Genomic DNA, 22,507 nt, shown 5'->3' on the forward strand with positions numbered 1-22,507 from the left:
TTAGTTGTGATGTCAAATAACACTGCATGCAATGCGTGCACAGGCCGTCATATAGGCACCACATGGCATACCAAAAAATTGGTGCCATTTACATGTGTACTAGGCCTCAAAAGGGAATTTCTATAACAGCACCTACAAACCAGGATCATACAACTACAGCACATACAGGTTTTGATGCAGTTGAGCCAAGACCATTGGTGGATACAATAGAAATGGTAAAAATAAAGGAAGGAAATCTACTTCTTCTTTCTGCATCCACACCTGGCTTTGTCCCCAAAACACTGCATCATGTTACCAGTCTATGGCCTTGTGCATTAGGGTAGGTTCTCATATTGTAGAGATTTTAGTATGAACCAAAATCCCATAGCAAGGTTTCACACACATTTAGCGAAATACCAATATTACTAGCCAATATCTTCCAGGTTGAACAATGCCTGAGGATCTGCAATCTCAGTATTGATTTGTAAAGCGCTACGGAATTTGATGGCGCTATATAAACAAAGATTATTATTATTATTGTACAATCTGGAAAATACGGTTTAGCTATGATCAGGATTTCACAGTGAATGCGTTCATGTGAAGACACCCTAAGGCCCCCATTACCCTTCAGTGGTCAGTCCAAGAATCACAGACCATGTGCTGTTCAGATTTCACGGCTTAGGGTGATGCCACACATGGTGTTTTGAACCCGTTTTTGGCCCGTTTTTAAGCAAAAAGCATGCGTTTTGCTTAAAGAGGACCTGTCACCCTGGAAAACCCACCCACCAAATATGCCCCCATAATCCTCCCCCCAGCCCCTTTCTCCCTAGCCATTTTTATTTTAAATTTATGTGCAGTAAATTCATGTAAACCGATCCGATCTCTTACTAAATAAGAGGTCAGATTGGTTTAAATGAATTTACTGCACATAAATTTAAAATAAAAATGGATAGGAAGAAAGGGGCTTTGGGGAGGATTATGGGGGGCACATTTGGTGGGTGGGTTTTCCAGGGTGACAGGTCCTCTTTAAAAACGGGCCAAAAACGGATTCAAAACAAGTTCAAAACGAGTTCAAAACACCCTTAACCACAATAAATAGGATGAGACTCCAAGCATCATAGTGATATATGATGTAAGGAGACCCTTCCTTTCCCTGGAATACCACCGTAACCATGGTTGTGTGCCGCTGAACAGAATCTGTTTCGTTCATGAAAATTCAGAAGCAGATTGTGACCTTGATGATACATTCACCCAGCAGATTTTGCCAAAAATTTTAACAACCGTATCCATTTACATTCTACAGCTCCATGGAAGGGATATGTGCATCTAATATTTGTGGCGTGTGAATATAACCTGATTGGTCCACTGTCATTGTAGAGATTTTCAGAAATAAACATTTTCTATGACGACAATGGGGGGTGTAGGGGTTTGGTATTAAACATAACACTATTACACCACAAGCCTTTGGCTAGGATCGTGAACAATAATCTATCCATTCACTGCATACAGGGCTAAAGCGAAAAAACGAAACCAATGAACATAGCTTCCATTTTCACGTGTCACAAATTCCCAGCTCTAAGCCTCCGCCATGTTATTGCACCAGTGGAATATACGCTTGTGCGGCGGAGTTGGTTTTATGACGTCTGATATTAGAAAAGAAATAGCTCAATCAGAACATAGAGAAATTCCCATACAGCGCATAGAATATTTTCTACTGTGGAAGATCGATATTGTTAAGTCCAGCTTTGCTTTTTTTTATTATTATTATTTGGTCCCATTTTGCAGCTCTTAAGCAGCGAAATATGGAAGAAAAGAAGCTTCTTATTTCTAACGATCTTTCAAGAAAGGTTTTTTTTTTTTTAAGGAAGGCTCAGATAACAAGGACACTTTACCATGTTAGCATCAAAGCGACGCGCATTCTTCAGTACGGACTCAACGAAATGAGAACAGTTTAACCCTAAACACAACGACTTGCACAGATTCTAACATCCAGCAGTGAAATGGTTACTAGAGCATACACCTTATTGCGTCACAATCTCTGTTTTTCACTGCACAGTTCCAATTACCACCTTCAGAAAGGAAGCAAGCCATGCAGGTGTATTGTAATCCCTCGCGGCCTTTGCACACTTGTACATAATCTCCAGGATGTCAGAGACTAGTCGACTCTTCCTTAGTGACTTATTGCGATAATTTCCCTGGAATTGATAGAACGGAAGGAATTCTGCAGTGTACCATGCCCCTTCTTCAGCAGTCATCATGCCCCAATTTGCTAATAAGTGCAGGAATGAAGGTTGGGGGGGGGGGGGCAACCCAAATAACCAGCACGCAATACTCCGACAACACCTGCAAATGTGAAACTCATTCGCTTATTCTCCAGAACATACATTCAAGTCCTATTACAAGCAAAGATTCAGTCCCATTTAGAAGGTCCAAGGCCATTTTCATCCTCTATTGCTAATCCTTCTTATTGATATCCAAGCCCTTTACACTGATGGAGGACATTTGCCAAATAATGGAGTTACCATAGCAACAAACCGGAATGCTCCTGGCAACTCCTTCACTATTGATAAATCTCCTCCGCTGACTCCATATAAATAGATAATAACAGACTTTCTTGGCCAGCATTATAAATACGAGATTCGTTTCTACCATGTATTTTCTGCGGCCAATGTAAACAAAAATAAGGTGATTTTTCTCTTCTATACAATGTGCTTGTGCTATTCTGATTTTGGCATTTAATCATTCAAAATATATATATATGAACTTTATATAACGTAATATATAATATACTTAACACACTCACATAGACAAACATACACACATTAAAAGTGCTTGGCTGTACTATACTACATCCATCAATAAAGTCTTCTAAGTGGGACCGGATCTTGGGGTTCTTGTTGTCCAGCAATCGTATAGCAACAGACTTAAGCGCTGGTCCTGTCGCATCAATAGGTAGCAAGTTCTAATGATGGTTCACATAAATAAAAGTCTCCAGACAAGTAGGCCCACTGCTTTCTTGACTTTCCTTCTAATATCTTATGGTGGCCAGGCCTTCCTGAGAAGGAGGACATCGTATCCAGGGGCATAACTAGAGGCACTACACAGGGTGCAGTTGCACCCAGTCCCCAGAGCCTTAGTATCCAGTTTGGATTCTCAGAAATTTCAAGTTGAATCTTGGCTCTTATGCTTCAATATCTTATCCTTAAACACTCCCATTTGAACAAAAAATAAATAAGTCTAAGCCAAAATATTAAATATGCAAATAAACTCTCATCTAAACTGTCTCTATAAGGCCAAATTTAGGTAGCTATCAAATAAGTCAACATCAGACCCATTAATAAGCCTTGAAAAGGGAGTAGGGCTAAAAATCAAACCAGACACCCGCATCGGTGTTCATGCATTTTGTTGATCGGGTTCTTTGCCTTTGATGAAGCTTTTGGGATTTCCTCCTCAAAAGATCCATCTGGTGGAAAGATTCTTACACCCAATCTATCCTGGGGAAGTTATGCAAATTAGCTTTACTGTTCTAAAAGAAAGAGAAAGATCCACCACATAGGCTTCACACTTCAGAAACACGTTTCTTCCTTCTGGAGGAGAGCTAATGTGCATTCTTTTTTCCCAGGGAAAACTGCCCTTAAGACTCCCTACATTAGATTGTTCATTATAAAAAAAAAACAAACCCCCTGAAAAAATTCTTTAGCTGATTCTCTTAAATCTAAATATGACAACAGTCTTTAAAGTGACAGGGAACATCCTCGTTTACTGGGCCCTTTGGTCCCTTGCTTGTAATTATTGAAATATGTAGGAAGCCCGATCCAGGTTCATGTTGAAGGACCAACCTGATCTTGGGCTTCTTCTAGGGGTATCTTCAGATAAGGTTTCATTGATGACTCAAGGACCAGGCTTAGAGCACTGGTGTTATACTTGCTGTACACTTACATAGAGGAACACATCAATGATATCATTCTGCATACCACAGAACCTGAGTAAATGACACCTCAGATAGTGTTACAACATTAGCTCTTTTTGAATAGATATTGCACAATAGCGCCTCGACTTAATAAATAAATTGATTTCCATTTATGAAATGGAGTGATCACTATAATGCCACGTCCAAGTGTTACTGAGCACATCAATCCCAAGCGTATCTACACCACGATATTCCAATTTTTTTTTTTTTGCGTATTTATGTAAAATGAAGACTCCACCCGATACATGAACAGCCTATACATAATCATACGTCACTGGGCGACCTGGCTCTTTGAGACACACTCGCTGGGATACAACCACAGCAGATCAACCACAAAGCCTTCTGGATTTCCTGGTTCCGGAACGCATAGATGACTGGGTTGATAACAGAGTTGTACGTGGCTGGTAAAAGTGTGGCATAAGTATAGATGGAAGGATAGGTGTAATCTGCTATCAATGAATACAAGGTGAAAGGCATCCAGCAGGCGGCAAACGTCCCCAGTATGATGGCCAAGGTTGATACTCCTTTGCGGGTTGTGACGTAGTGAGACGTAGCCAGGAAATGGTGCTGTAAGGCAATCTGATGAGCGTGCCTCATGACTATTTTGCAGATCTGAATGTACAACTGGAGCATAAGTGCAAACATAAGCAAAAAGGAAACCGAAAGGGCGGCAGCATTATTTTTAGTGAGCGGCCTAATGACGCTACATGTTGATTCATCCTTAAGGCAATTCCAGCCCATTATAGGCAGCAGACCAACACAGGTAGATGCTCCCCATAGGAGAACAAGCATGACATAGGTGAAGGTGACTGTCCTTTCCGAGTTATAAGTCAAAGCGTAGTAGAGCGATAAGTAACGATCAACCGTGATGGCCAACAAGCTACACACCGAGGCACAAAAAGACGCGGCGATCAGTCCCACCGTGACCAGCTTTGCTGCTTCCGATTGAAGAAGATATGCAAAAATAAAATTAACTATCAGTCCGACACCTGCTAAGAGGTCCGCGAGGGCCAAACTCCCAATGAGAAGGAACATTGGGGCTCGGAGGCTTGGATTATGGAAGATGATGAGGACCACAATAGCATTTTCACAGGAGATTAGGGTTCCTGATGTGCACAGAACAATATCCCAAGGGTTTACTATGAGCTCTGGCACAGGAATCTGGGAGGAGACTGTAGCTGAGATATTCTCCGGAGAACTGGCATCTATAGGATCCTGAGGCACCCAGCTTATATTAACCTTCGTATCTTCATTCATTTTAACCTTCTTCAATAAAAAGACAAGGCTTTAATGCAACGTAGTAGAGCAACGCAGAATGAGAACATGCAATCCTCTGCTACCCTGACATCTAGAAGGCAAACTAATCATTCATGACCTTTGTTGGGGAGTGGGGGTGAAGATATGGAGAATGACCCTAAATGAGACATCATCCTATGATGGGTTAACTATACTAGATAGGTTAAGTATAACGAGGCAGAAATGTTCTATTTGGAGATGGATTTGCTTGAAATGTAAGACTATGGCAGATTTGCAATATAAGATACATTGGAGAAAATCTATTTGACACATTTTAGCTTCATTATAAGCAATTTAGGACAATGTATCCATCACATGCTATAGGAAGGGGCAGATCAGTAAATAAGGGGGCAGTGTCAAATCTATGAAGATGTAGATTTTAAGAGGATAAAAATGGAGAATTGTAGAAGCACTAGCTGTGGGGATGGGTGGCAGGATGCATGAGACCCCCTGTCTAATAATGGAGGAGGAGGAGGGGGCAGCTACATACAATGAGCATCTCCCAGTGTAGTCACCTTGAAATCCAATCGCTTGGATCCCTGGCTGCAGATGTCCTATGGTCCTGAGACAGTCCAGGGTGCCCCCTGTCCCTGCATCCTCTCCTGCTGCAGGGTGATGATGGCTTGTGGGGTCCTGGCTTCCTGCAGTGAGGGGGCTGCAGGTGGATGTATAGCGGGGGTAGCTCCTCTCCGGGCGCACATAGCGATCACAGCAGCCGCTGCTGCTGCCTGGAGAGGCTGGAAAGACGGAGTGACGGGAGCGCGCGCGACAAAGGCGCGGGCACGAGAGCGCGCGCCCGCCTATCCACTGCAGTGTGCTAGAAAAAAGCTCATTGAGGGAGATTTTTTTTTTAGAACATGTGAACCCTACTGAGTGACAATTCACTAATACATAAGTGTAACACATTACCAAGTGGTAAATCCATGTCACAATTTTAACATTGGGTTCACTTATTTTAGAGTAAACCATGACCATGATTCAATTCTATTCTATAGAAACTATAATGTTCTCATCCCTTTTTATTCCAGAATATTTTTTTTTTTAAATAAAATTTTTATTTCATCACAGTAGAACAGGACAGGGGATCGATGGGCACCAAACAAGACAGCGTAAAACAATGGGCAAAAAGAGAGAGCCTCAACACCTATTTGATGGGGTTTCTTGTAATTGAGGTCACTGGAAGATAAACTGAAGGACTGGATTTGCTATTGATAATGTTGATGGTGCCAGAACTGTACAACCAGTAAAGGCAGGGCCGGTTTTAGACAAAGTGGGGCCCTGGGCAAAACTAAAAGTGGGGTCCCAAAATCAAACTATTTTGTGAACAGTCACAGTCAGTAAGAGGCTCCTTTAGCCCTGCACAATAATAACACTTCGTAGTCACACACAGTAGTATGGTAATACAATCTGTAATATGGGACTGTAAGAGAATTATATAGGAGATAGACAGATGATAGCGAGATGGATGATAGAAGATAAATATGAAAGATGATATAGATTTATAGATGTATAAAAAAGAAAGTAGATTATATATACATAGCTAGATAGATGATAGGAGATAGATATGAGAGATAGATACAGTAGAGAGAGAAGATCATTTGATTCCAGGATCAACATCTGCAAAGAGTTTGTATGTTCTCTCCGTGTTTGTGTGAGTTTCCTCCGGGTCTTCTGGTTTCCTCCTACACTCCAAAACATACTGGTAGGTTGATTAGATTATGAGCCCCATGAGGACACAGACTGATTTGACATGCTTTTTGCAGTGCTGCGTAATCTGTGTGCGCTGTATAAATAAAGAATTATTTATAGATGGATAGATGATAGATAGGAGATAAATAGGTAAGTAATATATATATATATATATATATATATATATATATATATATATATATATATATATAATATATAGACAAAAAGGTAGATAGATAAATGGTTAGATAGACAGAAATATAGATAGGAAAAAGACAAATTATAGGAGATAGATAATTAGACAGATAGATCTAATCGATGATAGATATATAGACAGGAGATAGATGATAAGCATCTTCAACCAAGGCGTATAAAAAGAATAATACATCCTCTGCCCACAAAAGTCCACATGTAGGGGTCCCCTATAAGACAGGGGACCCTGGGTAAATGCCCAGTTCACCGCCCCTCAACGCTGGCCCTGCTTAATGGCTACATTGAGATAGCTGAAACGTTGTATTTCCCACTTGGGAAATAAACACTTATTTGTTACGGAGTGCTGCTTCTCTACCTTGGATTATTGGAACTTTGGAATCCTTGAGTCAGACCTCAACAAGCCTGCACCCTATTTTGGATTTAAATCCGATTTCACAGTGCCGCTTCATTTCTCACTTTTTCTTGTGTCATCCCTTCATGAGTAAACTCTTGTGATCAGTGCCCTCACTCCTATTGTTCCATATGATTGTTGTTACTCTGTGATGTCTTATTTTATGTGCATATGTTCCCCAGAATCTGTAAAGCTCTACTGAATTTGATGGCGCTATATAAATAAAGATAATTATTATTATTACTGGTGCACAGTCTTCAGTTATCTGGTGCACCCTGCACTGCTCGGGAAGTGTGCACCATCCTTTTTTAGGTGCACCTTTAACATACAGGGGCACATTTACTTACAGGGGCACATTTACTTACCCGGTCACCAGAGTTTACATTACCTGACTATAATGCACCGTGCAGTAATTCACTAAGCTCTTGCGCCGATATCATGAATGTGTCGCTTCCCCCCTCAGATTCAACAGAGCTCAACATCTTGTTAGTGGTGCATCTAAGGGTTTGGGCTTGTGACACAATTTGAAAGTTAAATCCCACGCTCAGTCCGATTTGCGTCACACGAAAGCCAGCGCAGCTGCACCACAAAAAGGGTCGCGTGTGCCACAATCACAGCGCACCCACTACTTAAATACCTGTGCAAGCCATTTTAACACTGAAGATAGGGCACAGTCCGAAAAAAAGTGTGTCACAACGCAAAGCCCTTAGTAAATGTGCCCCAGAGCGTGCGACACAGTTCTGTCGAGTCGACTAAGCTCTAACATGCCCTTTTAGGTGCACATTTTTCTGTGTTGTTGGACACGTTGCAGCCATGATACAAAACTGGTGCAGACACCTCTTAAATACATGTGCAAGCTCCAAAGACCTTCTTTTCAGTGCAAATTAAAACACCAAACTTGCGGAGCCAGTGTAATAGATGTGGCCCCATGATATATCTGGACCATAATCTTTATTTAAATAAGTACATGCATTAAAATAATATTGAGATGACCACAAGTCCAAAAGGATAAAAAGCACCCGCCATACATCATGATTTCAGAAACATCACAATAGACTAGCGGTAAAAGCTCGATAGACCTCCAAGAGAACAAAATAGGTATCTAAATTAAATACAGTAAATAGAGTCTTAAGGCAGACTAAGGGTACATTCACATGAGAGAGGAGAGGAGGAGAGATGAGTGCTGCTCACTTCTCACTTCTCCATAGAGCGGTGCAGGGCCGACGTCGTAACATGGCGAAATATAGGACATGCCCTATATTTCACCTTGCACGGTCATGGTGCGGTGAGACAACGCTTGCTCACCACACCATGACCAGGCACCATAGACAAATGGTGCGGCCGGATATATTGGTCCCCATTATGTTTGTGTGAATGTACCCTTAGATGGGTACCTGTAGTTTAGTGGTGTAAAACAGTGTCCCTTCAGCTTTTTTCTGGCATTAAAGGGGTATTCTCATCTGGACATTCACATTCAATTTAATTCATCTGCCATATAAAAACATTTTTTGAAATGTATGTGCAACACCCCTGCCAACGCATAGGCAAGGTGGTTGTTGCAAATAGCGCAACTCACCCTGAAACTACTGCTAGGTAAACGTAGTAATTGCAGCTGTAGCCACTGCCTGGTAAGGCAAGAGTTAAGCATGCCAAATGTTATTGTCCAATCATGTTCTTTGTAATATTGTAAAGTAAGCTGGAAGCTGGTTGGAGTGTGCTACCACCTGACCAAGGGAGTATAAAATCCCCTGATGGGCGGGAGCACTGGCTGCAGAGAGAACCAGACTTCATGGTCAGAAGTAAGAGACTTCATCTTGGAGCACATGTCAGCAAAGCAAGCAGAGGAGAGTGCAGTCCTCGCAGAGCTTCACCAGCCATTGTCTTAATACCAGGAAGCAGAGGTGTCTCAGAGTACTGCCTGACACCCTTAGGGCAAGTCAGGAGACTAAGCCCCAGAGTAGAGGTCCCCATCTGGACTCCTTCTTTACCAGCCCAGTCTGAAGCTACTACCAGGCTGCGTGCAATCCTTCCTTTGGACCAGCTGTCTCCTACCAGCTTTCCAACTCTGCTGAATCTTCTGCTACTGTTTGGTATTTGCCTGCCGTTTGAAGTTGAATAAAAAACTGTAAGTTGATGTGCACAACGTTGCCTCCGTGTAATCCCTGGATCAGGCTGCTTCACCATCACGGGTTCCCCAACCTCCATCATCCAGGGACTCCTACATACACCTGAGGAGTTGCCCCAGGGAGAAACCTATTGCATTAGTCTCTCCCTCCATATTTCTTGCACAAACCACCTGCTGGAGGCCTGCCCAGGTGTAGGTCAGCGCTCCGGTCCCCATACCAAGCATCGTGACCACAACGTGCCCAAGGCCACACTAGCCAGCCACTCCAGTATTCTGCCACAGTATCCACAGCCACCGAAGAAAAGAATAGGCCCCGATGGGGGATGTTGCAGATGTTATTAAAAAAATGTTCCCGTTTGAAAATAATTTCCTATAAATGTAACAATGTTGTTTTAGAGTTGATTTAGATTGCACAAAGAAACAATTAATATTTGTATATGAAATGGCGGGTAGTTACCGCATGTCCCGCAGACGTCCTGTGGGACATGCATGTCCCGCAGACGACCACTGAATCGAGGTGGTCGGTGGTCCTCAATAGTGTATGCATGTCCACCTCTGCTAGACTGCCAGGTGGTCATATCTGAGGAGGACTCCCTCTTTTCTAAGGGACAACATGGTTACATTTATGAGAAATAATCTGCACACAAGTATGTATGAAAAAAATTAAAAAAAGATTTTTTATAATAATCTTTATTTAGTGCCATTATATTCCTATACAATTAATGGGGGATATATACCAATAAAATAAGACATCACGGAGTAAAAACAGTCATATGGAAACAATAGGAGTGAGATTCCATTTCTTGTAATGTATAGTATACAGTATGGGGCACATTTACTTACCAGGTCCCTCGGAGTTCCCGAAAGTGCATTGTCCGTCCGGAATACACTCTGCCGTGATTCACTTAGATCGTGCGCCCGATTTCCTGCATGTGTCGCTTTTCCCGCTCATGTCACCATCTTCCTCTTGGTGCATGTAACTGCTTGTCTTGCAACACAATTTTACGGTTTGTCCGAATCCGTCGGATAGCCCGCCCCCCGATTTGTGTCACATGAAAGCCGGCATGATTGCACCAAAATCTGATTGCGTGCGCCAAAAAACCCTTTTAAATCCCTGTCCCAGCGGCGCAAAATGGAAATCATCAGGATGTCCGACGAAAGAGTGGTCCGCGGAGCCCTTAGTAAATGAGCCCCTATATCATTTTCAGTTTTCAGAATAAGGCAAAATTACCATTATAAATTAATTTATGCTTGATTTTGGGAGGCGGTTTGGGACCTGTGCAACAAAGTTTGTGAGGAGGTGAATTTCCCTTCTCCAGAATTAGCTTTACTTTTGTTATTTCCATTCTGTTACAAAAGCTAAAAAGGGTCTTCTTAGGCAATTTTTGAGTGCAGCTCGTACAGTTATACCGCGCCATTGGCGGTCCCTTTCTCCGCCATCCTGGGCAGAATTGGTAGATTGTCTCAACCATATCATAAGAATGGAGGAGCTCACGGCTCTAAATAGCGATAAAATCACCACATTTCATAAGATCTGGTCTTCTTGGTCCACATTTCGGACTTCTGCCACCATGACCGCTTGGCTCTCCTTAGGAGATACTTAATTGTCATCACTTAGTCCTTGTTGCCCTCTCCTGAACTCCCTTTGTGTTGTCCTACTCAGGGTCAGACTGGGGTACCTGGGGCCCACCAGTGAAATTGATTTTGGGGGCCCACCTACTACTACATAGAAATATTCTGGGATGAGGGAATTTCTAAGCACTAGCGTGGGGCAGTGAAGCAGAGGATAAGCTAAGCCCTTTCTCCCTCCCTCTCTGCTGGTGCTCGGCTCTTGGTTTGTGTACAGGGGCTGCAGGGGTGATATTATCTCAGGGCATTAATGCTAGGGATATACTGTATAAGAGTTACCCCTGGTGTCCCGGGCTTCTGCTGCTGGCTGGGCTGTGGTTAGGGATGTAAGTGTTTGCTCTGCACCCACCTTCCAATAAGGAAATGCTGAAAACCTTTACAAGAACTGATGACAAGTCACACCTAGCTCTCTGACCCTATAGATATAACAGTACATAAGCTGAGCGCTGTCTTAGGCTGCATTCACACTGTCGTTGCCCATCGTACCGTAGCACGGCGGGCAACGGCAGTGCACGGGGAGAGGAGGAGGAGGTGAGCGGCCCCCGCCCCTCTCCATAGGAATATATGACGCACGTCGCCGTACTACAGAGAAAGATAGGACATGTCCTATCTTTTTCTGGGGTACGGAGCGGTATGGTCCCGTTAGGCGCTGTGCGCCCATTGCCGTCTATGGGGGTGTGAATGTAGCCTTAGAAGGTAAGACCTACAATACAGATCTGACACAGGAAGAAGTAGCATCTAGTACCTCACAGGTGACTTGTCTTCTCCTTCACGTCCTGAATAGTCGTAAAATCTGGTTGCAGAATTTTCTGGCAGATGTGTTCAGCTCTGGGAAGCAGATCCCCCGCACTGCGCCCCTAAAAATACCACAGTTACTTACAGTATAATGTCACCTGGATAAAACAATGTCATACACCTTGCCACCCTGCAGATTTTAATAAGGCCTCCCTCATACACACTGCCACCCCTCTCTATATTTTATTAATTTTATTAAGGCCCCCCTCCCTTCCATAATATATTAAGGCACCCCCTCCCCTCCATAATTTTATTAAGGGCCCCCTCCCCTCCATAATTTATTAAGTCATCCCCTCCCTTCCATATTTTATTAAGGCCTCCCCCCCTTCACTCCATAATTTATTAAGGCACCCCCTCCGCTCCATATTTTATTAAGGGACCCCCTCCGTCCATAATTTATGAAGGCAACCCCTCCCCTCCATAATTTAATAAAGGCACCCCCTCCTTCCATATTTAGTTAAGGCACCCCTTCCCCTCCATATTTTATTAAGGCACCCCCTCCCCTCCACATTTAAAGGACACCTGTCATCAGGTCTATGTCACTAATCTTGTCACTACTACCTGTTGGAGCAGCTCACAAGGATCCCATCCCAGCCTTTATCTAGTTATTTCATACATTATTCATTGTAAAATCATCTATTTTTTATCATGTAAATGAGGCTGGTCACATGGTCAGAGGCAGTGATGTCACTCCTGTTACCCCTCCCCTCTCCTCCCCCTGCTCATGTCTGTGTGTAATGTATAGTAAAGCATGGCTAGTGTGTGTGCTGCATCTGCTGACATGCTGCATCCTCCTAATATACAGGTGAGAGACACAGACATCAGCTATACATGAATCTGACATGTTCTGCTGTAACATGGCTGCCTGGAGCTGCTGTATCTCTCCTATACACACACACAGGCTGCAGGGGGCGTGGCCACCAGCACCAGGGAGCACATCATTATACAGCCTCACATCATTATACAGGCTGTCAGTCATGCGCTGGGGGTGTGGCTGTGCCTCCCACTCATGAATAGAGTGGACAGCTTGAATATGCTAATGCTTCATTGGACATTTCACAGGTCATTTGCATACAGCTTTAGGACCTCATTGCTTAGGTTTACAGGCATGTAGAGGGACAATGAAGGGATAGAGGCAATGCTCTCTAACGGCAGTTTATGAAAATATATTTAGTTTAGGGGGGTTATTTTGCATGACGGGTTCTCTTTAATTAAGGGACCCCCTCCCCTCCACATTTAATTAAGGGACCCCCTCCCCTCCACATTTAATTAAGGGCCCCCCTCCCCTCCATATTTAATTAAGGGCCCCCCTCCCCTCCATATTTAATTAAGGGACCCCCTCCCTTCCATATTTTATTAAGGCCCCACCTTCTCCCCTCCATATTCAATTTAGGGATCCCCTCCCCTCCATATTTTATCAACATACCCCCCTCCCCTGCATAATTTATTAAGGGACCCCCCTCCCCTCCATATTTTATTAAGGCACCCCCTCCCCTCCATATTTAATTAAGGGCCCCTCTCCCCTCCATAATTTATTAAGGCACCCCTCCCCTCCATATTTAATTAAGGGACCCCCCTCTCCTCCATATTTAATTAAGTCTCCCCCCCCCCTCAACTCCATAGTTTTTTAAGGGCGCCTCCTCCCCTCCATATTTTATTAAGGTCTCCCCCCCTCCCCTCCATAATTTATTAAGGCACCCCACCCTCCATAATTTATTAAGGAACCCCCCTCCCCTCCATATTTAATTAAGGCACCCCCTCCCCTCCATATTTAATTAAGTGACCCCCTCCCCTCCATATTTTATTAAGGCCCCACCTTCTCCCTTCCATATTTAATTAAGGGCCCCCTTCCCCTCCATATTTAATTAAGGGACCCCCTCCACTCTATATTTTATTAAGGGACCCCCCCTCCCCTCCATAATTTATTAAGGGACCCCCTCCACTCTATATTTTATTAAGGGACCCCCCCTCCCCTCCATAATTTATTAAGGGACCCCCTCCACTCTATATTTTATTAAGGGACCCCCTCTCCTCCATATTTTATTAAGGCATTCCCCCCCCCCCCTCAACTCCATAGTTTATTAAGGGCGCCTCCTCACCTCCATATTTTATTAAGGTCTCCCCCCCTCCCCTCCATAATTTATTAAGGCACCCCACCCTCCATAATTTATTAAGGAACCCCCCTCCCCTCCATATTTAATTAAGGGCCCCCCTCCCCTCCATATTTAATTAAGGGCCCCCCTCCCCTCCATATTTAATTAAGGGCCCCCCTCCCCTCCTTAATTTATCAAGGAAAAAAAAAATCAACTCACCTAAACCAGCGTCTCCATTTGCTGGTGCTGCTGTGAGAGATGAGCGGCTGCGTGGTGACGTGACGTCACTGCGCAGCCGGTCATCTAGGGCCTGAGTGAGGCGTGCGTCGGGAGGTACCCGGCGACGTTCGCACTCAGTGTTTCGGCTGCAGTCAGTGATAGTACTCGATGCGGCCGTTTCCGATCGGAGGCCCCTGCCATAGTGACAGGAGTAAGGGCCCACCGGGGGATTCCCCGGCCCCCCGGCGGGCCAGACCGACGATGGTCTTACTGTTTTGCCCTTTGTCTTTGTCAATCTCCTTATTTTTCTGTTGTTTATTGATGTTATGGTTTATTCTTGCTCTAACCTAACAATTATTGAGATGCACTTATCTGTGCTCATGTGACACATTGGGGCAGATTTACTTACCCGGTCCATTCGCGATCCAGCGGCGCGTTCTCTGCGGTGGATTCGGGTCTTCTGGTGATTCACTAAGGCAGTTCCTCCAACGTCCACCAGGTGTTGCTGCTGCGCTGAAGTCCGCCGAGGTCTGTCGGAGTCCACGATCCTATACTTGGTCCCGCGACACTTATTTTTAAAAGTCGGGTTTCCGTTCGGCCACGCCCCCAAGTTCCATTGCGTGCATGCCGGCGCCGATGCGCCACAATCCGATCGCGTGCGCCAAAATCCCAGGGCAATACAGGGAAAATCAGCGCAAATCGGAAATATTCGCATAACCCGCCGGTAAACGCGATTCGGGCCCTTAGTAAATGACCCCCATTGTTTTGATCTGCGTTCTGTTGATTATTTCTGTGCAAACAATGCGCTTGTTGTATATTTTCTATGCACAGTACTTTCAATAAAATGATTTACCCATAAATTAATTCCCTAGTTTGTGATGGTTGTTTTGATATATAATGGGGCCTATTTACTAAGGGTCCAAGGGCCGCATTTTCGTTGGGTTTTTCCGTTTTGCGGCGCATATAACTGGGGTTTTTGCACACACGATCAGATTTTCATGCAACACAAATCGGGGGCATGGCTGTCCGACCACCCGATGGATTCAGTCAACGCACGGGATTTAACATTCAAAATTGTGTCGCAAGATCAAGCACTTTCTTGCACCAGGAAGAAGATGGTGAACTCTGGTGGACCTGAGCGAGGACTTGACACATGCAGGAAATTGGACGCACGATTCTTAGTGAATCGCGCCAGCTCCGAATCCTCGTCGGACAACGCATGTCGGGGATCAAGACGGGACGGGTAAGTAAATGCCCCAATATGTATAGTTTTGGGCAAACGGGGCTACTATGGGACAACCATTTTTATAGTGTAGAGATGGATTTATTTAATTTCATTGGGAAATATTGTTTATTCATTTATTTTAACTCTTTATGTCCCCATGAGGTAATGAAAGTTCCCTAGGGGACATTTCCAGAGTTAAAAAAAAAACATTTCTTTTAATTACCCTATTTTTTGGACTATAAGGCGCACAAAAAATCCTTTGATTTTCTCAGAAATCAAAGGTGCGCCTTATAGTCCAGTGTGCCCTATATATGAACCGTACTTACAGACAACAGCTGCCTTGTACTGTGCACAGGTCTGCCACCTGCTGGTGATTTATCCTTATAATCAGGTGCACCTTATATATGAACCTAGATGTGTTTGCAGGCATTTATTGATGGTGCGCTTTATAATCCGGTGCGTCTTATAGTCCAAAAAATACAGTGCACTAAAATGGCTAAAAAAGAAAAGAATCAAGGTGTTTCAGAGTTCAACTCACAGTACAGACATCAACTGGTGTAAAATACAGTGAAATTTGGTTGTCTGGTCACAACAAGTTTTACCTTTTCCACAGAAAACAGGGTAACTTACTGATCAGTGGTTGGACCCGCACGGATCACAAGAACGTGTGACTGTTGTACCTCTTCTGGTTTGTTCATGTCTATGGTACTGTAGCTCTTGGCTACAAACGGCAGTGCCATATATAGTGAATGGAGCAGCAGTGCATATGCTCGACCTGGCGCTCCATTCATTTTGGATAGAACAGACCCCCATTCTCATTATCCACCACTAGGACCCCCAACGATCAGCAAGTTATCTCCTGTTGTAACCAAACAACCTCTTTAAGCCATGCCAAATCCCCCATCTTTCACAGCAATGGGGGGTGTTACATGGAAATATCATCAAGTTTCGAAGGTAAAACAGTTCTAGTTGCTCATGGAAACCAATTAGAGCTGATATATAATTTTATAAACAGCTGTGGGAAAATTAAAGCTGATCTCTGATTGGATGTCAAGGGGAACTAGAACAGTCCTGCTCTAAGAGACTTATGATAAATCTTCCCCATAGTATCTAATAGTCATTGTATTGTCAATGTTGAGTGGGGGGTTAAAATTAAGTGTAACGGTTACACAGACAACAGAAGGTACTTGGGAGTACCCGGGAGGAATGTCTCTATGGGAAGAGTCCGGAGGGAGGGGTCTGTGTTCCAGTGGATCCTCTGGACCACTGCGGAAGATGGAGAGAGTACTCGCCGCAACCCGGGAGTCTAAGTGGTACCTGGTCTTCACCAGAGCCCGCCGCAAAGCGGGATTGTCTTGCTGCAGTGGGGTGTCACCAGGTCGTTCCACTGGTACAACCTAACCAGGGGTGACAGGGGTGACAGGGATGTAGGACACAGTTGGAGCCTGGGATGACAGCAGGAAAGCAGCTTGGAAGGATGAGCTAGAACTCACAGCAGGCAAGCAGGCAGGAACTGAGAGGTCCTTGGAGGAGAGTTGGTGGCTTGGAGGCGTCTTGGAACGCTGGAACACGGGAGCCACCAGGAGCATATGGGAACACAGGAGACACGGAGGCGCCTGGAAACGCTGGAGGAACACGGAGGCGTCTGGAAACACTGGAGGAACACGGAGGCATCTGGAAACGCTGGAAGACAGGAGCGTCAGGGAACCCTGATGGGCAATCACTTCAACAGGAACCGCTGTGGGAAGCGAGGTGTGGAAACCTTGTACGTTCCATAAGAATGCTGAAGATAAAGCCAGGAAGGAAGGGAGGTGCTGGATAATAAGGGCTGAGCCGGATTAGCCAGCGCCAATCAGGCGGACGCTGGCCCTTTAAGGCTGGGAGATCGGGAAGCAGACTCATGGAGAGGTAAGTCTGGGCCGGGGACAAGGATCACGGGGGCATCCGTGACATTAAGAAGCCCAGCACTGTAAGGCAATAGTGCTATCACCTCTACATGTATAATGTTACCTGAGCTTTATCTAAATTCTATCATTGGGGACCAAAATTATACTCTGAAATTATTATTTCAGAAATTCTGTTGGGGGTTAGTCTATTTCATTTTCTGTTACTTTTTTAATTAGTTATTTTTGATCATGTGTTAATTATTAACCAGGAGACACAGTGATGAGTCAGAAAACCTTTTTGTCTGTCTCCCCTGTTATCAGCACTGCTCCATACAAAGGTAATTTAATCTAACAGTAGCGGGAGGCCAGCTGTGGCTTCTCTAATGCACTGCTATAAAATGTTCACAGTTCCCTCTCATTGTTTTGGTATCTACTATAATGGGGACATCTGGAAGTAGTGGGTTAAAATTTGCAATTTATGACCAGGTGTTACATGTTACATGCTTTCCCCATTTGTCTGTATATGTTATGATGCATTATAAATATTAGCCCATATGAGACAAAGACCCATTTTTTGAGATGTTAAATATTGCCTGTGGCCTGTTTATTTTCAGGTTTAGGCTAAATGCACACCACATTTTATGTATACGCTGAGCAAATACGCTAGGAAAGCTTCAGTCTATGGGGTTTATTGCACTTTCGTTGGACAGTTCTGCGTTTTCTTTCAAATTGTGCCGCAAGACAATGCACTTACATGCTCCACGAAGAAGAAGGTGAACTTCCGGCGGAGCTGAGTGGGGGAAGCGACACATGCAGGATATTGGGCGCACGATCTTGAATCGCGGGAGAGTGCATTATCATCGGACAGTGCACTTTCTGTGAACTCCTCCAGACGGGTAAGTAAATGTACCCCAGTCTGTAGGTTGTATGCTCAACAGATGCCATTGAACTCTATGGGGGGGGGGGGATGCATCCCCCTCATCCCTCTGCTGAGTGTACGATCAGGGAGATTCCCTAGTGATGTCTCTGTCCACATAAGAAGAGTGACATCACAGGGAAAACGCCCATAACATCACATTCAGTGGGTTGGAGGTGGCACCATTAGACAAAATCCACTATATAAGCATACAGTGGGATACATGTCATGAGGGTTTGTATGATGTATCAGATAAACAAGGGGTCAAAAACCCCTACCTTTCAAGACTTTATTGTAGTATTCAGGAATACAAGCTTAATGTCCTGGAAGGTAGATTTGTCATTTGTCAATAAGGTTCGCATGAAGCTCCATTTTCAGCGATTGTATGTACAGCCATGGCAGCTGATGAATTTACTTATTTATTTCAGAATTTACTCTACATTTTTAGAAAGCGGAGAAGAACTTTGTATACCGTATATACTCGTGTATAAGCCTAATTTTTCAGCACAAAAAATGTGCTGAAAAAACTCACCTCGGCTTATACACAAGTCAATTAAAAAAAAACAACTCAATACTCACCCTTTGGTGTCCGGATTGTTGGCACGGGTCCCGATCTTCGGGGCGGTTCCCGGCGGCTCCTCTTCTCTCTTCTTTCTTCTTTCTTCACTAGCCGGCAGAGTCACGTCCATGTGATCTGCCGGTGGGCGCACACTATGATGCGGCGGTGTCACCGCTGATTACGTCATCAGCTGTGACACCGCTGCATCATAATGTGCGCCCGCCGGCAGATCGCATAGACGCAACTCTGCCAGAGAAGAAAGAAGAGGAGCCGCGCCCAAGATCATGAGCCACGGCAACGATCTGGACACCGGAGAGAGATTTTTTATTTTTTATGAGCTTGGCATGGGGCTGGCTGTATACTACATGGGGGCTGGCTCTATACTACATGGGAGCTGGCTGTATACTACATGGGGATGGCTGGCTGTATACTACATGGGGCTGGCTGGCTGTATACTACATGGGGCTGGCTGTATACTACTTGGGGATGGCTTTATACTATATGGGGGCTGGCTAGCTGTATGCTACACCCTTGGCTTATACTCGAGTCAACAGGTTTTCCCAGTTTTGGTGGTAAAATTAGGGGTCTCGGCTTATACTCAAGTATATACGGTATATGTATATTGGTTAATTACTTGATATCCGGCCCCGCACTTACACATACAGTACAGGAACCTTCAGGTAAGTGGCCAACCCCTTCAGCCCCCAACAAAAAAAAAAAAATTACCCTTGCCTACCTCTAGAACCAATAGAATTGAATAGTATATACTTTAGTTTTTTTTATAGTATCACTGGAAATATTTTCTAGGAATGTTTCTGATATGTTCATGCCATATTAAAAGTTTTATTAAGATGTGTTTTACAGCTCTGTAACAAGCGGAAGATTAAAGATCAACAGATTTTTTATGTCAAGTCCTTTTGGGACTGTAATATTAAATGCCAAGATCCAAGTGCTTACACTGTAAATCTTTGCTTCTGTCAAACAGGATTTTCATCTTAAGCCGCTGCTCTAGATAGTCTGACATCTAGACATTTTGACACTTTCTATTGATTAAATTCACAGCAAAAATGATGTTTAGTGGTAGCGGAATACCCTGAGACATAACCCATGGTGTTTCTACGCTCTGTACAGGGTTTAAAAAAAATAAAAAATTATATATGTATACAGGTGGTCCCCTAATTAAGAACAACCGACCCACAGACGACCCCTAGTTACAAACAGACCTCTGGTAATTAGTGATTTACTATACTTAAGCCCTAGGCTACAATAAACACAATAAACAGCTGTAACAGTTATCACAGGTGCCTGCAATGAAGCTTTATTGCTTTTGTCACAGAGTGACAAAAATTCTGGCTTGGGTTACAATTATAAAATATACAGTTCCAACTTAGATACAAATTCAACTTAAGAACAGACCTACAGAACTTATCATGTACGTAACCTGCCTGTATATATATATATATATATATATATATATATATATATATATATATATATATATACAGTATATAATATCTATAAAATTATCGTCTGTACATCACCAAGAATAGACTGGAAAAAAGCAGTATAAAAAACTGAATATTTTTTTATTTCTGTTTTTATTCAAAACATTTAACAAGTAAAAATACGATACATGGAACCTCAAATTACAAAGGGTAAAACAGCCAAAAGGCTCCTCAGGTGTCCCTTATTTCCCCTTACATAAAAATAAATATAACAGAAAATGAAACAGAAATATTAATAATGGTTACGAGTACCTGAAAGTTTGGTACTCCGGTATCCAGACCTGAACTTTAACCCCCAAAGGTAACCTTTACCCTTTACAAGCCGCCGGATCATTGCTCCGTGTGACATCATAGGGAAGCAATGATCATAGATGGCGTAGTGGCAAAGCACTGCTGGCATTAAGAAGACAGCACCAATTGCGAGTGTTGCCCACAGGAGGATGAGCCGAACCGGAACTCTTTGCTGAAGTCTGGGTTCAGGGGCAAGGACCACTCATCACTAGTTAGGAGTCAATTAAAAATTTAGCAGTAAGTGGTAAAAACTGATAGCACCGCTTTCCACTTTCATGAACTAAAATTAGACTTTTCATAAGTTCAAATGCCTGAAAAATAAATCTCAAATAGAGGGAATCAGTCAGCTCTTTCACACATCGCTTGGACGGCCAAGTTTGAAACTTGTAAAATTTGCATGTACAGCAGATGGGGGCACTATAAATATGCTGCCTACTTAGAGGCCGGTGTCAAGTATCACAGACATCACAGACACATACACGGATGCCTCCAGTTTGTGCCAATCACTGCACTGGCTGCCCGTCTCCTTCCATATTCACTTTAAAATAATAACCCTCATCCACAAAGCTCTGAATAATGCTGCACCTCCCTATCTCTCTTCTCTCATCTTAGCCTATCGCCCTTCCCGTGCTCTTCGATCTGCCAGTGACATTAGATTAATCTCTACCTTAATTCGAACCTCTCATGCACGTCTCCAGGACTTCTCCCGAGTCGCTCCAATTCTCTGGAATGCCCTTCCCCGGACTCTCAGACTAATACCCACCCTCCAAAGCTTCAAATGTGCTCTTTAGGCAAGCCTATCACACTCGCTAACTGCATGAAATGTCAACTCTCCCTTTACTAATCCATCCTATGTCCTATCTCCCGTCTGTAATCCGGCAAACAGCAGATATATACCAAGCTACAGGCTTCTCTGCAGTCTTTTTCCCCTTGGTCCCTGTAAATAAGATGGCGGCTGATGGCTGGTTCAAGCTGCAAAATATTTATTTATTAACTTATTTATTAAATTATTTTATATTGTTGTCTGGACCATTATACAACCTCTTGTGTCAACACCCTCATCTGCATAGTCTGTAAGCTCTTGTGTCACCCCCTCATCCTCATAGACTGTAAGCTCTTGTGTCACCCCCTTATCCTCATAGACTGTAAGCTCTTGTGTCACCCCCTCATCCTCATAGACTGTAAGCTCTTGTGTCACCCCCTCATCCTCATAGACTGTAAGCTCTTGTGTCACCCCCTCATCCTCATAGACTGTAAGCTCTTGTGTCACCCCCTCATCCTCATAGACTGTAAGCTCTTGTGTCACCCCCTCATCCTCATAGACTGTAAGCTCTTGCGTCACCCCTCATCCTCATAGACTGTAAGCTCTTGTGTCCGCCCCTCTTCCTCATAGACTGTAAGCTCTTGTGTCACCCCCTCATCCTCATAGACTGTAAGCTCTTGTGAGCAGGGCCCTCACTCCTATAGTTCCATATGACTGTTTGTTCTGTGTAATGTAATATTATATCTGTAAATCGCAGACAAACTCTCATATGTGTTGGTCAAAAGTGACTATGGCATCTGAGAGGTTTATTTAACTTTCACTTTATTTCCAATAATCAAGCAACTAGTTCAAACCCCTTAGGGAGGCTAAAATTAATAAATGAATTAGTGAAAAAGGTTTTTTAAAAATTATTTTAAACTTTAACTCTCAAATTGTGTCGAAAGACAATACACTTACCTGCAC

General features: G+C 43.6%; 1 protein-coding gene across 1 annotated transcript; it reads right to left on the reverse strand.

The window, feature by feature from the left end:
• Positions 1-1,006: 1,006 nt before the first annotated feature.
• Positions 1,007-6,001, reverse strand: GPR12 (G protein-coupled receptor 12). Its single transcript, XM_072134333.1, has 2 exons — positions 5,761-6,001; positions 1,007-5,215 (listed from the first exon to the last, which is right to left on the reverse strand). Exon 2 carries the CDS (start codon positions 5,204-5,206, stop codon positions 4,214-4,216), a length of 993 nt encoding a protein of 330 aa, XP_071990434.1. The 5' UTR covers positions 5,207-5,215; positions 5,761-6,001; the 3' UTR covers positions 1,007-4,213.
• Between the last annotated feature and the right edge of the window lie 16,506 nt (positions 6,002-22,507).

Source organism: Engystomops pustulosus, chromosome 2, assembly GCF_040894005.1.
Source record: "Engystomops pustulosus chromosome 2, aEngPut4.maternal, whole genome shotgun sequence".
In the NCBI taxonomy this organism is placed as follows: domain Eukaryota; kingdom Metazoa; phylum Chordata; class Amphibia; order Anura; family Leptodactylidae; genus Engystomops; species Engystomops pustulosus.

Bases quoted from the DNA above. Each gene is read 5' to 3' on its own strand.
- GPR12 (XM_072134333.1), bottom strand. From the start codon at position 5,206: ATGAATGAAGATACGAAGGTTAATATAAGCTGGGTGCCTCAGGATCCT.